Source organism: Myotis lucifugus, unplaced genomic scaffold (assembly GCF_000147115.1).
Source record: "Myotis lucifugus unplaced genomic scaffold, Myoluc2.0 scaffold_63, whole genome shotgun sequence".
In the NCBI taxonomy this organism is placed as follows: Eukaryota; Metazoa; Chordata; class Mammalia; order Chiroptera; family Vespertilionidae; genus Myotis; species Myotis lucifugus.
In genome coordinates, this window is record NW_005871111.1 from 4,894,163 (window position 1) to 4,909,202 (window position 15,040).

Consider the following 15,040-nt stretch of genomic DNA (forward strand, 5'->3'; position numbering starts at 1 on the left):
AGGGCTTTAGGGAAAGTACATTATACCCCTATTTTAGTTGTTTAAATCAGATTTTGCAAAGAAAAGTGTAGGTGTTTAGAAATTAGAGTCTTTCATTTCCTTGTGTCCTCATTCATTTCTTCCCATGTAAATGTATGGAAGAAGCAACTTTTTTAAAAAATCAGAAGAAACCTTAGAAATTATCCATTTTATCACTAAGGAAACTGAGCCCACACCTAAAAAATACTGAGCCCCAAGAAGTTAATTCATCTGATCCAAGATCACACATCTGGTTAGTGCCGAACTGTCCTTCCATTTCCCACTGAACGGTGCCACTGCAGTTTCAACTCCCTCCTACCACCACTAGTATTCTGTGACTTCAGGAGGAATGCCCAGCCCCTTCACTTTCCTGATGCCCAGGAATGCTTATGAAGTTATGACTAACAAAGTGTAAAATATGAGTCAAAATGCAGTCCCTAACAAAGTCATTGTGACTTTAATGACTTGGGCAGTTGTTTCATACTGCAAAAACAGGAAGACCCCACACAATACGGCGCCTGTCTCACAGATGGGCCCCTGCGTAGACGGCCACCCACAAGGGTGACTACTGGGGCTGTCTTCCTCTCTCTTTGACAACTTTTTTTTTTTCATTTGCACAGTGTTCACTTACCGTTTTCATCATGAGGTTATCTGGGAGAGGAAAGTGCTTGCTTTATCTGGCCTTTGATGAGGCAGAAGAAATATTTAATCACTTAGGACTCACTCCTAAGCAATTTCTAGGGAATCCTCTGACAAACCCAGATTAGTCTTAAAAGTAGCTTTTTCATGTGCTTGATACTAGCCCCTTGGGTTATTACTCTCCTGGATATTTTTTACTCTTAGAAGCATACAAACATCAAGATTTAGGACTAGAATTACTTTCTGAGATCAAATTAATCACATAGGATGAGTCCACCCATCCTATGTGATTAATTTAACTCAGAATTCATTACCAAGAGAGATACTAGCTGACCTGTGGATCTTTGAGCAAAGCTCAAACTAGTCGTCTTATGAGAAATATAGAAAATGATGAAATGTTCCATCACTTTAGAAGAATGTGCTTCAGGAAAAAAAAAATCTTTGTATATAGTATTGAAGCTAAAGAGAAAGTGAAGCCATAAACAAAATGTTTATATCAAGTGTAATTGAGTTTTAGCTTTTGTTACTCCAGATATTTTAAATAACTTCCCACTATTAAAGGTAGTGCCTCCAAAAAAAAAAGCTCACATGATTTTATAGAAAAGATGTATTCTAGGCAAACAATATAGGGTGTCCCAAAAGATGTATACACACTTTAACTGATAGCTCAATTTTGAAAATGAAATGTATTTTAGTAAACAGTGCCTCTATAATTATTCAAAGTGTACATATACATTTTTGGGACACGCTGTATTAAATCATTTATGTAGATAATATTTTTTTCTTTTTTCAAAAAATCACTGCACTTTCTGCAGCGCTCAAGAATCTAGTGTCGGACATAAGCTTACGGAAGCATAGGAGGAATTTTGTGTGACTAAGGGATCATTCACAAACGGCTTTGTGTTGAAAAGGGGCTTCAGCCATTACCTCTGGGGACATTATTTCTAGGGAGGCCTTCCCAGGCTTTTCTTGTGAAGGCAGATTCTTAACTGAAAAATAGAATCTGTATGTATCAGGCAGTAGGGACACATTTATCTTTGGCACCGTGTGCTCCTGTTTGTGGCTTTCTCTGTGGCATTGGCTAAAGTAATAATGGCTGTGTCTTGTCAGTTTTGTAACTCCTGGAGCCACGAGTTCCCTCCGGAGCTACCTTACCTTCCTTTTTAAATGGAGTGTAAACCTCTGGGAGGATGATAAACACTTCTCTGCCTTTGTTGGAGACTTATTCTTAGGGGCTGAAGCATTTCTGACTTGGGTTGTTTTCCTCAGTCCTGTTGAGAGAGTTTTGCTTTCTGGGAAATACTGGTTGCTGGTAACTAACGTGTCCGGACTGTAGGAGGCTGCCGCACACTTACCACGGCGTCCTGACAGGCTCAGGCTGGGAGGCTGAGGTCCGAAAATCAGACCTCACTCTGGTTTCACGTTGGAGAGGTGAAGTCACTTCACAAGACTGTTACAGAGAACTGAGAACGACAGGCTAGATTCGTCTGGCATGCCGCTGCTCAACAGAAGCAACTCCTATCTGGGAGTCAGACACTGAAAACCCAACGAAGCTGGGCGCCCCAGCTGCCTCCTCAGCCTTAACCTCAGCACAGTTCAGATCTATTCCATGCCTTGATCATGCTAACTGGACTCCTGGGCCAGCGCTGATCATGCTAACTGGACTCTATGATACTAGAATCTAAAAGGTCCCCCCTGTCTGCTCCTCAGAGGCCCTGTTTGCCTTCCTTCATGTGTGCAGAGCACAACATAAGCGGGCCCTTCATAAATGCTTTTTGATGAGAGCAATGATTGCCTTAGTCAGTGTGGTTGGGCCCTCCCTGACGAAGGAGGAAAACCAACGGCTGTTGCTACGTAATAACATTTAAAGGGCTGGGTCGGGTTCTGACACTGAGTGACCGCCGTTTGCGTACTTCATTATGTGTGTTTTACTGTTGCCTTAAGATGACTTGTGTTTTGGTGGCATTTCCATGCCTCCAGCAAAAGGCTGGCAGAACTATTTTAGGCATGAGAAGGTGATATTCATCTGTGAACTGCTTACAGGAGTTAGCCCCTCCTGTAAGCTGTGCGGGAAAGGTGAGGAGTTTGGTTTGTTTTCAGCCCTGTAACTGAGAGCCACTTCCCTGCTCCCGCATTGGGACCGGTTGACAATGTATGCCACAGGGTCCTGCGACAATGGGAGGTGATAGAAAGAAAGTAAGGAGAAGAGTCTTTGCCTTACTACTCTTTTAAGATTGAATTTCTACCTGCTCTTATATTCTGAGCTCAGGGGCCAGTACCACTGATAAAGAACTTGCCCAACTCTCTCCAAACTCTGAACTGTGTGGGTCACGAACATGCTCTCATATAGCTGACTATTTCTGCTAGGATGTAAGTTCAGTAAAAGCATGAGAAGTTTTTTTTATTTTTCACTGCTATTTCTTCAGTCTTTCTTTGCCTGGCACATGTTAGGAGTTTAATAAATATTTAGCAAATACATGATAACATGATATGATTAAAACAGAACAAACCTGATTGACTCCAAAAATCTTTCAAAATATTGCAGAGACCAAAGGAACCAAAATGAGGATGATTCCTTGAATGTTACATTTGGCTACGACTGTCACAGACTTGGTTTAAAAAAAAAAAATCATCCGTCTCTGTGCTTTTTACACGATTTTTTTTTACAATGTTCCAAGTAAAGCTTGCTTCTTTGAAAAACTCAGCTGACCAGTCAGAGCAGAGAAACCCATCTTTTCCAGCTTCTAAGTCTTTCGTGTAAGTGCCTGTCTTTTGAGAACTGAAAATGAGATGCCAGTTATTTGATTACATCTTAAAAACCAAGTAACGTGGAACTTACGACAGTCACCTGGAATTCAAAATGGCACAAAGGTCCAGTTAGTAAAACACAGGAGCTGAGGTGATGGCTTCAGAGATCCCTGGTTACTGTTGCTGCCATATTGTCTCATGGGGAAACACACATACGCAAGCAGCGTGGCCCAGAGGGGATGACTGCGCCTCTTTGAGAACCGTGCACAGTGCAGCTGGCCAGTGGGCAGCAAAACCTTTTTTCCTTTTCCTTCCCCCCCAAAAGGCCGTTTTTCTGGGCCCAAGGCCGGGGCTTGAGGGGGCTTGGATTCTTAAAGGGGGCCCTTTTTCAGCGCGAGCTCCTCTTTTAAAAGGGGAAAGCCTCACAGGAAAGGGAGCAATTTTTTTTTTTTTTGGGAAGAGAGGGGCGGGGGGGGGGGGGGGCTGTTGCCATGGTGCTTTACTCCTTTAATGTGTTGTACTTGAACTCCTGGGAGTCCCAGGAAGAAGTGACACAGAGAAGAAAGCAGGGAGTAGGGTCGCCCAGGGTAGGGACTAGTCTCAGATCCTCTTGCCTGTTCTCTAATACTGACAAGGAGGGGGTGGGGAAATGCCTACGGGAAAGGAATGACTTTCTCAACATGCCTTAGCTTGCTAAAATTAAATAGAAATAAATTTAACTCCTAAATATTTCTAACATGAATTAGAAGATGTAACACTGCAATACCAAAAAAACATAGTCATGTAGAACTACAAATCATTCTCCATTCATGCAGCAAATAATATCTTGTATTTCCGAACACACTCCAGATCCTAGATCAAAGGTTAAATGTGCTTAATTTGTTGAATGCCATCCAATATGTATATTAACGAGCTGATAGAGTGCAGAAAACTGCCTTCTGCATATGAAGTACTTTTAAAAGGTAATAATTCTTTCCCAGGTGTTATTGTAAAAGAAGGCTAAATGCGTTGGCACACTGTTGGTGAGCAAAAAACTCCTCCAAAAAATAGTGTTTTTTTAAAATTACTTTTGTAGAACAAAAGCCTTGTCTGAAAACAGCCATAGTCTCAATCCCTTTTATTTTTTATTTAAATGCTCAGAAAGTAAATTAATCACCATCACTGTGAAACCCTAAGAGTGGCTGAGCTCTGTGCAGAGGCTGTCTGCAGTGTTGGTCTCTGCAGAGGAGAGAGGGTTAAGAACACCCAGTTGAATGGGGGAGGGTAACGACTTCAGATTTACTTAAATATTCATGGGGTTTCCTCCATTTTAATCTTCTCCTTTTAAAAAGATGGCTGTGTTTCCCAGTCTGGCAACCCCTCAGGAAAGAAGAATTGCTCCTTCCTTGCAGAGTTCAGCTGAGCAGGAGTAAGCGAGGGTGGAAACCCTTCGGCCACTAGGACTATTCATAATTTATAAGGGCTGCACACCAGCCAGCTGAATCCACTCGGCCAGGCTCTTGTTCCTGCAATTCCTGATTTCATTCCTCTCTCTGCCAGAAAAGAAGCTAGAGGCACAGGCTTCTTGCGAGAATGGAGTGCGAAGATGGGCTTTGTTTGGATTAGGAAATGCCTTAAGTTTTGGAGGCTGTCTTTTATAAGTTTTGATTATTTTAGCACCGAATGTGCAAGGCTTTCCTGATTGCTCTCTCAGAACTGTGAATTCTTTCAAAGGGATCTGTGGATTGTGGCAAGGAGAGCGTTCCAAAATGCCTGAGGCAAACTATTTGTTATCTGTATCTTGGGGTTACATCAAGGTGGGTCCATCTGATTCTGTTCTGTGTCTTTTGTAGAATTTGAAACATTTATATCTGCATGTTTACTGTGAAGTAGAAAATTCTGAAATAAGGGCATGTTATATGACATTGTATTAAAATAAACTGGGCTGTCTTTTTACTCAATACTATTTTAAAGGATGCTCCCCCACCCCCCTTTGTTTTCCCTTAAACTTTTTACATATAATCTCCTCCCACTATGCAGGTTATTAATTCGTATTTTAGAGTTGATTTTCAGTAAATATGTTTTAAAATAGTCTTACATTTTCAAGTGAAATTATCTTGACCTCTATTAAGATTCTTTTTCCTATGTTTGCATCTTCAAAAGAAATAAAATGTTAATTCTAAGAAATCTAAGAAAACCTCTTTTTCCTAGGGTGCCCTTGGAATAATTTAGTATGAAAGGGGTGTTGTATTTCGTAGAAACAGCATCATTTATCTCATGGTATCTGCTTATCCAAACTCTTGGCTCTTAAACAGCAAAGTTGTAAACATGTAAAGTGACCATTTGTTAGTTTTTAGGTGGTTAATACATTTTTGTTCTTCATACACAGTTCAAAAGGATGCTGAACCGGGAGCTGACACACCTCTCAGAAATGAGCCGCTCAGGGAACCAGGTGTCTGAATACATTTCAAATACTTTCTTAGGTAAGATGCTAACTGGAAACCTCTTTCATAACTGGGATTTTTTCAGTATTAACCTCTGCATGAACACCCCTATGTGAGATTTAAATGAAGTAAAGTCATAGAAAAACAAATCCATTTAAAATAAGAACTAAGGACAGCCTTTAAGGGGGAAATTTGAGCAGGAAGATATTGCAAAAAAAAAAAAAAAGGAAAAAGAATAAAAATACCCATCAAAGACAGAAGTTATGATGGGCTAAGTATATTTTTATGGACCTCAGATCACCCCTTATCTACCCACCTGCTTCCATCTCTGCCAAGACCTCTGAAGAGATAGGAGTGAGGGTGTTAATCACCCAAACTCTCAGGACAACTCCATTGGCTCCAGGATGTGGTATTCCTTAAATTCTTCCACTATCTGGGCTTTGAGCAAAAGGTTTCCTTTCAGGTGGTTTGCAAGAAATGTGTTTGGTGAATACTATGGTAACTTGGCCCAAGAGGATAGGCTTTGGAAATAATTTGACTATTGCTTTGCTAAGTATTTCTTAAAGTTAAATGGGGACGGCAGGGGGGGCAGGGGGGGGGCGGGGGCGGGACGGGGGTGGAGAATCTTCTTATCTGAAAGATTTGTTCCCCTGCAAGCAGCATTGTTATCTTCCCAATCTGATGCTTTATCTATTATGCTCTGTAGTCACATTGCTGGTATTTTGGTATTTAACACATGACACGGAAAAGGTTTGTATCAATGATTCCTTAATTACTGCAAACATCCTGTTTGATTACTAGGAATTTCTGATCTCATGTTTACAGCCATCCTATTGTATAATGAACTTATTTGGGCTATTTTTCTTTAATGAGGCCTGTAGGATTTGTAAATCTACTTCCAAGTGAATGGGTAGCATTTAGATCAGTGGTTCTCAACCTTCCTAATGCCGCGACCCTTTAATACAGTTCCTCATGTTGTGGTGACCCCCCCAACCATAAAATTATTTTCGTTGCTACTTCATAACTGTAATTTTGCTACTGTAAACAATATGTAATTATATATGTGTTTTCTGATGGTCTTAGGCGACCCCTGTGAAAGGGTCGTTCGACCCCCAAAGGGGACGCGACCCACAGGTTGAGAACCGCTGATTTAGATTCTGATTCTGTGGACTTGCAGATACCCCTGAATTATGCTTGTTTCCAGAACTCCACTTTCCAGGGAAATGACCCATTCTTACAGCTGAGCACCACACCTCCCTTCTTTTCTGCACACCATTAAATCAATGAGCATTTGCCTTGATGCCTTATGGAAACACATTCCTCTTCTGCTTTTATTTTAGAAAATCAATCCTATTTGTCTAATACCAGGGCAGTTCCTGCTATCAGCAGATCAATCTTAGAGCAGCCTGGTGCAAAGCTCAGGGAATTACTCTGTAGCCGATGGGCACCTGACTATTAGCAAGTGCCTTTCCAGCTGTTTCCAGTGTGTGGGAATCTGCAGTAGCCGGTCTCCTCCAGCTGCAGTTGTGTCAGGCCTTTGTCAGAGAACAAAGGAGAAGAATTTTTCAGACATCTGAACTCCAAGGGGTAGCTAGAATCTAATGGAACAGAAAGCATCATATACTCATTCTTTTCTTCCCCAGCATCTCCCCTTTATTCCTTGGAAGCCAGGTGTCTTCCCCTGCCCATTTGTGGTGTACTCCATTCTGTGCAACACCCAATTATTTTTCATAAGCTGGGAACTGTCTTAGGGACATTGTATAGGTTAATGACTATGGGAGAGAAGGATAAAATCAATACGTGCAGGAATTCATTTTTTATTTCATACTCATTGCATTTCTATGAAAATATCAGGGCTCTCCTGTCATAGAAGAGATGCTCATGACTAGAGAAAAGCTGCATGAAGTCCCCGAGCTCCTCATCATCCAAGACTGCACCTAAGCAGTCCTCGTCACTGTCATTTCTTTCACTACCCACTTGCCAAGGACAACAAGCATATTTTAGAAGCTAATTAATGTCTTCTTGTCATCAAAGGCTGATAGCCAGTGAGAAGGCTGATGAGAAAATAAAGATGAGTCCTCCGTTTCAACACTTTCTATCTCAAGAGCAGCCAAGGTCAATTTTCTGTCAAGCATTCCATTTGCTGTTTAGGCACATCTCTTGAGAACACGTTGCTGAGGAAGGTTGTTACAGACTCAGCATGAGGAGGGTGGTGTGTGTGTGTGCATGCATGAGGTAGACCTATTCAAACAGACTAGAGAGACAGATTAAAATGGTAAATATTGTTGGGAAAATATAAACATAGGATGCATCAGTTGCCTCATCTGTAAAATGGGAGCATTGGAACAGCTGCCACCCCAGAGCCCTTCCAACTCTTAACATTCTATGACTCTGGTATAAATGGCATTTATCTGTCTTGCTAAACATACCTGGCAGCCTGAATTTTCTGCAATAGACTGTAGATTTGCAACTTGACGATCTTAAAAAGTAAGCAAACAAACAAACAAACAAAGCTTGTCTCCAAACTGCAAATGCAGGACAAGGAGCCCTTAGGCCTATCTTGTGAGCTTAGTGCATACTCCTGGAGGACCATGAGTGAAGCCCTCTTCACAAACTGTCAGGTCTGCAAGGAACTTGAATGGCCTTGTAATCCAGTTCCCTCATTTTACAGGAGAGAAAACTGAGGCCTAGAAGAGCAAAATAATTCCACCAAGATTACTTGACTAATATGTTCCTGAGTCAGAACTAAAACTTGACTCTCTTGACTCCTAAACCTAAATGTCCCGTCACTTCTTTAATTAGGAAAGAAGCCTATTCAGAACTCAGAACATATAGAAGAAAATCACATTTAAGGGTATTTAAGTAATATTCATTTTTTTGGAGAAAAGTCTTTAGAAATCAGGATTGTTAGACCTAAAAATAAAAAAGTTTATTAATAGTTTCCAGTAATCTTAAAAGGTCTTGTTAGAGCAAAGATACCATCTCAGTGAGAGCAAACTGAGTAGGTCTTAGCAATTTAAGTTAAACTTGAAGAGCAATATTTCAATAAGAGTCATTGAATGCTAAAATGGATCATCAGAGGGAGGGAATCCCTTACTCCAGGGATCTGTGACTTGTATTCTATTTCCATCAACAGGGTAGTGTCCAGATGATTCAAAATGTAGTCAGGAGACCATTTACCACTGCAGGCACTTCTTAATGCTCTTATATGGTCTCCGGGTTGCTGGAATAAGAAGAAATAAAGCAGGACCTACAGGGAGGGAGCATAGATAAAGCAAGATATTTAGATGTGGTCTTACAATTTAGTTAATATTTTTACGAACAGTGAAAAGCTATCCTTTTAAATCAGCTTCTTACTACTCAAAAACTAAAACACGGAATTTTCAAGGTGCAAGGAAAAATAACTTAGGAACTTTGCACAATCAAATGCTGTGATCTAGCAAGAAAAGCACCTCCAATTATGCTATTAGCCAAATTTTGACATTTTTTGCATCTGTTTTTTTGTTTGTTTTATATGGTTCCACCATTTCCCCACTGTAATCTGACCATTCTGTAAATGTAAATTCACTAAATGTTTATTGTGATTCTTTGAGTCTGTGTTTCAGGTTATTTCCACATGGTGCTGGCTAAGCATTTAACAGAGGAAATTCAGAATAGGGAAAAGCATATAACAGAGGAAATTCAGAATAGGGAAACCTATCAGTTGTTCCGATGCCTGCTTAGGGAAACACCCATGAATGCCCAGTTGGCACTGTGTGAATAATGGCTTTCTTCTTTATTGTAATGTTCTCTGCATAGACACAGTGGTGGTTCAGCTCAGTTACTCACTGCTGCTGGGAATCTTTAATTAAGCAAAGGGGGGAAGCTGCTAGTCCCACTGGAGGGTTTTATATCTGTGGTGGCATGGGAGAATCCAACAGCCAAACATGAGGCATGGTGAAGGATGGTGGTTGGGAGAGGCATGGGCTATTGTGACCTTGCCTTTTAGCAAAAGTAGTCATTATTAAGAATGAAGTGACAGGGAGAAAAGTAATTTCAAAAATAACATAATCTGTCATTTTTAACGTCAGAGATTGTGAGACCAGAAAGAGATTTTTTTACAGGAACCTCAAGGCCTGGGTTCCATGCTATTAAATCACTGTATCTGGAACACAGTAATTGCAAAATAAATATCTGTTGAATAAATCACCCTTTGAGTTTGGGCAAGTTGCTGACTTCATCTGAAAAGTCAGAATGTGGTATTATTATTGGTTCCCAAACTTGGCTCTGACCATCACAGTCACTTGGGAAGCTTTTCAAAAGCACTGGTTCGGGAAGACTGGGTGGGGCTCATAAATCTGTATTTTTTGAAAGTTTCCTGAATGCTTCTGATGCTAAACCAGGTTGGAAACCCCTAAACCCATAGAAATGACCAGTAAAATTCCTCCACAACCAAAAGTCATAGTAAGGCTGATGCGTCTAGGAGCTCGTGGGCACCTACAGATGTTACTGCTGCTGGGGAGAGAGAACACCCCTGCTCCAGCCCTACAGCCGGGTGCTGAGGTGTACATGACAGCTGCTTCTGTCTTCCTGTGCTTGCGTTGCTTTGATGAGTTGTCCCCAGGGCCCCGTGAGCAGGCAGAGGTCTCTGGGGAGAACATGTGACTATGCTATCATCTGTGAGAATTGAAAGCAAACAGTCTAGATCCCAGCATGCCAACTGGAAACATGTCATTTTCAAATGGAGAAATTGTATTTGTACTTATTTTCACTGTAAAAAGCAGAGATAAATGCAGGAACTTTTGAAAGCTGCGTTAACTCTTTCAGTCATGGGTATCATTTAGTTCAATGAAATAGTTGTTGAGCTATTTAATAAATTATTGCTCAGTGCACTTCCAGGCATCCCTATGGCCTGAAAGAGTCAATGCATTTTTCAGAAGTACTCAAGATACATCGCCCTGTGAAGTGAAATGAAATATTTGATTGCTGATATTTTTAATAACATACTATAGAGAAAAGTGCTTCTACAAGCAGGTAGACATGATTTTTTCAGTAATTCTAGCTCTACTATTACCTTGTTGTAGCAGAATTTTTTAAAAGATTAAATGAGATGATCATAAATTTTAAATAAGCATAAATATTTTAATCAATGTAATACCTGTTACAAATGATAGTCAGTGTTTATTATTATTTTAATAAAATTAATAGACCAAAGCATAAAGTAAAACTGAAATTATAGTCTTCCTCTAATCCTCAAATGGTAATAAACCAAGGTTTTAAAGTAATTATTTGAAGTAATTATTTATTTCTCTAACATACATTCTGCTTATCTAAACTAGAATTATAAATTATATCCAGCTAAAGTTATATGGATCTTTTAAATTAAAAATTAATACACATATAATAAAATGAGCAGAACATAAAGCCTGTTTTTAGTAACCTGGTCTTGGCTGCATGAAACTTTTCTATTATACAAACATATAAGTTATTAACTTAAAAAATCACGTATAAATATTGATGCCCCACCTTGCAAATGTACAAGTGTAATTCTCCTAAACTAGACTGCAAACAGAAGAGCTGGGATTGAGTTTTACCTCTGCCACTTCTTAGGCAACTTGTTTAGCTCCTCTGGGCCTCAGTTCTCCCAGGAATAAAATGGAGCAAAATATTTTTCCCATCTACTTCACAAGATTGTGCTGAAGATCAAGTGAGATAATGCATGGCAGTTCTTTATAAGATGCTTAGGAATTGTTTTGCATATTACAAAAACAACTGATTGGGATGTGGTTCTCAATGACACTCACAGTCTGAAAAATGTATCCTTTTGTTGCAGACAAGCAGAATGATGTGGAGATTCCATCTCCCACCCAGAAGGACAGAGAGAAAAAGAAAAAGCAGCAGCTCATGACACAGATAAGCGGAGTGAAGAAACTGATGCATAGTTCAAGCTTAAACAATACAAGCATCTCACGCTTTGGAGTCAACACAGAAAATGAAGATCATCTAGCCAAGGTGGGTATGTGCTGGGGGTGTGTGCATGTAGCTGTCTGCTTCACAGCAGCTTAAAACTACCTGCTAGGAAATAGTAGTGTTCTCCTTTGCTTTATTATTAAATTGTATGATAAGGAAGCCAGTATGGCCTCTTTGTCCACTGATGAGCACCTAATTAAAGACTCTTTTTCTATATCAGAGGGACTTTATTTAAAAAAAAAACCACAACCTTAAATAGGATTTGTAAATGGATAGTTCCTCATGAATGAGAATCCTACTGACAGTTCACTAAAAGAATCCACAGGGAGGCCAGTGGGCAGGATTGAATTTTCCAGAGAACATTTTGAGGACTGTATGCCAAAGAACAATGGGAAAATCTGATCTGGTTGGCAGAGCTAGCGAGGAAATGAGAGAAATTAACAGCACTGACTCTTGAAGCCAAACCCCAGTAGTGGAGGAAGGCACAGAAACAGTTTATACATGAGTTAGGAGGCTGTGTAAGGTAGAATGCAGAGGTCCTCCGAGCCTTGTGAAAAGGGAAAGAGCTTACTGTGAGCAAAAGGACATTCGGTGAGGCCTTCTGAAAGGTATCATTGGACTAAGGTCTGTTACACATTGGGCCAAGCCTGTCTAGGGAGAGCCTAGAACCCTCGCCCCAGACAATAATTAAAAATGGAATAAACTCTTCCTTTAATCAGATAATCTTAGAATAATCCCACAATACAGGACTAAATGATGTTTCTTCCAGATTTATCTGTGGCCTAGGAACTGTTGGCTATAATACGTAACTGGCATTCTTCATTAAATTAGAGTTGATTTATGCACATTCTAGCAGCTGAGTCTTTCTGACCTGGCCCTTTGTGAGAATAACCAAAGAACAGAGGCATAGCCCTAAGGTGATTTTCTAGCTCTATTCACTTGCAGCAACTAAATTTATAAATGCAATATATAGAAACTTGGAACTAGAATGAAGAGGATACCCAATCTCCAAGGCCCGTGGGCGGCAAACCGCGGCTCTCGAGCCACATGCAGCTCTTTGGCCCCTTGAGTGTCACTCTCCCACAAAATACCACGTGCAGGCGCGCACGTACAATGCCCATGCGCAGAAGTCTGTATTTTGTGGAAGAGCCGGTGTTTTGTGGAAGAGCCACACTCAAGGGGCCAAAGAGCCGCATGTGGCTCGCGAGCCGCGGTTTGCCGAGCCGCAGTTTGCTGACCACTGTCCTAGGCCATTCCATTTTAACTTTTTCATGCAACTAGAAGACTCGAAAGACAGACAGCCATTGTCCAAAAAGTAAATAAAAACAATGAGTTATGCTTAAAACAAAACAAAAAAACAAACAAACAACAACAACAAAAACCCTGTCCTTATTCCTAAATTCCTCTAATTTTTCTTACAGGAGCTGGAAGACCTGAACAAATGGGGCCTTAACATCTTCAATGTGGCTGGATATTCACACAATAGGCCCCTAACGTGCATCATGTATGCCATATTCCAGGTGAGTACACAGGAAAGAATGTTGGTTATTCCATTGGATGACTATGGTTATTATTCTATCCCAGTTTACTTTTCTGATTTAGCTTTTTTTTTCATTTTTGGACATCCACTTATTTATTTTCTAACTCATTTTACAATATAGGAAAGAGACCTCCTGAAGACATTCAAAATCTCCTCGGATACGTTTGTAACCTACATGATGACGTTAGAAGACCATTACCATTCTGACGTGGCATATCATAACAGCCTACATGCTGCTGATGTAGCCCAGTCAACGCATGTTCTCCTTTCAACACCAGCATTAGATGTGAGTAATTACGATCTCTTATACCTGCCCATCCTCTTTAGAAAGTGCCACACAACGTAATATATTGGCAGAAATAATGTAATTAGATGATTGCATATTTTTGAACTGGTTCTTGATTATGTGTCCCATCTCTCAATTGAGTTACCAATATCAGAGTAGCCTTCCCTTTACATCTCTTACAGTTGAAAAATTGTGTAATTATCAAGCAATTAACAGGACACTTTATTTTTTATTCTATCTCTTGTATCTAACATGTGTCTAGTTCAGTGACTGGTATATAGTATAACTTCACTATGCATGTACTGATTTCAGCTGTGCATACCATCCCAAGCATTGTGAGGGATAGCACAGAAGCATAATATAAAATTTTACATATAGTTCCTGTTAGGAATAAGCATCCCTAGGAATTTGTATTCTCCTAAGAATTCATAAAACTGATTCTATGGGCTGAAGAAAAAGTAGCTGAAAATCTAGAACTGAGAATTGCTAGATATCTTGCTGAAAGGTGACTGTGACTCCTCCCCCAACAGATTAATGCATTTGTATGTACTGACATTAGCAGCAATACGCCCAGCAGACCATGTTCTTTCTTATGGCCGTGATGACCAGGTACTTCCAAAATGAGTAGGCTCCCTGCAGTAAGGGACTGGCCAACCTTTAGCCAACGCCACCTTTGCAGATTCAGTTTAGAAGGTGAAGAAAGATTAAACAGACCACAGCTCTGTTGCTTGGGTTCCATATTTTCTGAGGGAATAAATCCAGGAAGACTTGGGAAAGTGAAATGGTGCTAAGGTTGTTCTGTTTCCCTGGAGGACATGTTCCGTACAAGTATCAGAGTAGACCAACACTGTTTATCAACTGTCCACTATTGTTGATAGGGTACCCATTGTGAGACCAGAAATTGTCCATGAGCGCCACTGTAGAGAAGGGAGAGTTCAGTGTGCCCTAGAGTAATTAGATTGGTCTTCATGGGAGAGGTGGGAACTAAGCTGGCATTTGAAGGGTCAGAAGATTTAAGTAATCACAGAGGACAAGGAAAGACATTTCAGCAGGAGAAGGGCATTTTAGCCAGAAGGAATATATACCTAAATACTAGGTTTAAATCATTGTGTACCAGTGGGGGCAGAGGAGGCTTTGTAGAAATGTTCTCAAAGCTTGTACATTGTAAGCCTTTAGTGCATAGGTGCTAAATGAATGGATGAAGGAATATATGAAACCTTCTGATCACACTACAAATTTAGCCTTCAGAAATAATTTACTGCCAGTCTTATGAGTCTGGAATTTGGCCTTTGTTCTCTAAGTTAGGCAGCCTGAAAACATAGGAAGTTTGTTATATCTCAGAGCACAGTCTGATTTGCTTCTTTGACTTGCATGCGCTTGTGTTATATAAGCACCATTCTTCCATACTACTTAGCCAGGAAACAAGCATCAGGTACC

At 40.3% G+C, this 15,040-nt stretch overlaps 1 protein-coding gene across 1 annotated transcript in view; it reads left to right on the forward strand.

Annotated features, from left to right (window-relative positions):
* Window positions 1–15,040, forward strand: part of PDE4B (phosphodiesterase 4B) — a 341,369-nt gene that overhangs the window by 318,185 nt on the left and 8,144 nt on the right. The window contains exons 7-10 of the mRNA XM_006089790.3: window positions 5,774–5,867; window positions 11,641–11,819; window positions 13,199–13,297; window positions 13,439–13,603. Coding sequence (XP_006089852.1) covers window positions 5,774–5,867; window positions 11,641–11,819; window positions 13,199–13,297; window positions 13,439–13,603 — 537 coding nt within the window. The remainder of the gene's footprint in view (window positions 1–5,773; window positions 5,868–11,640; window positions 11,820–13,198; window positions 13,298–13,438; window positions 13,604–15,040) is intronic.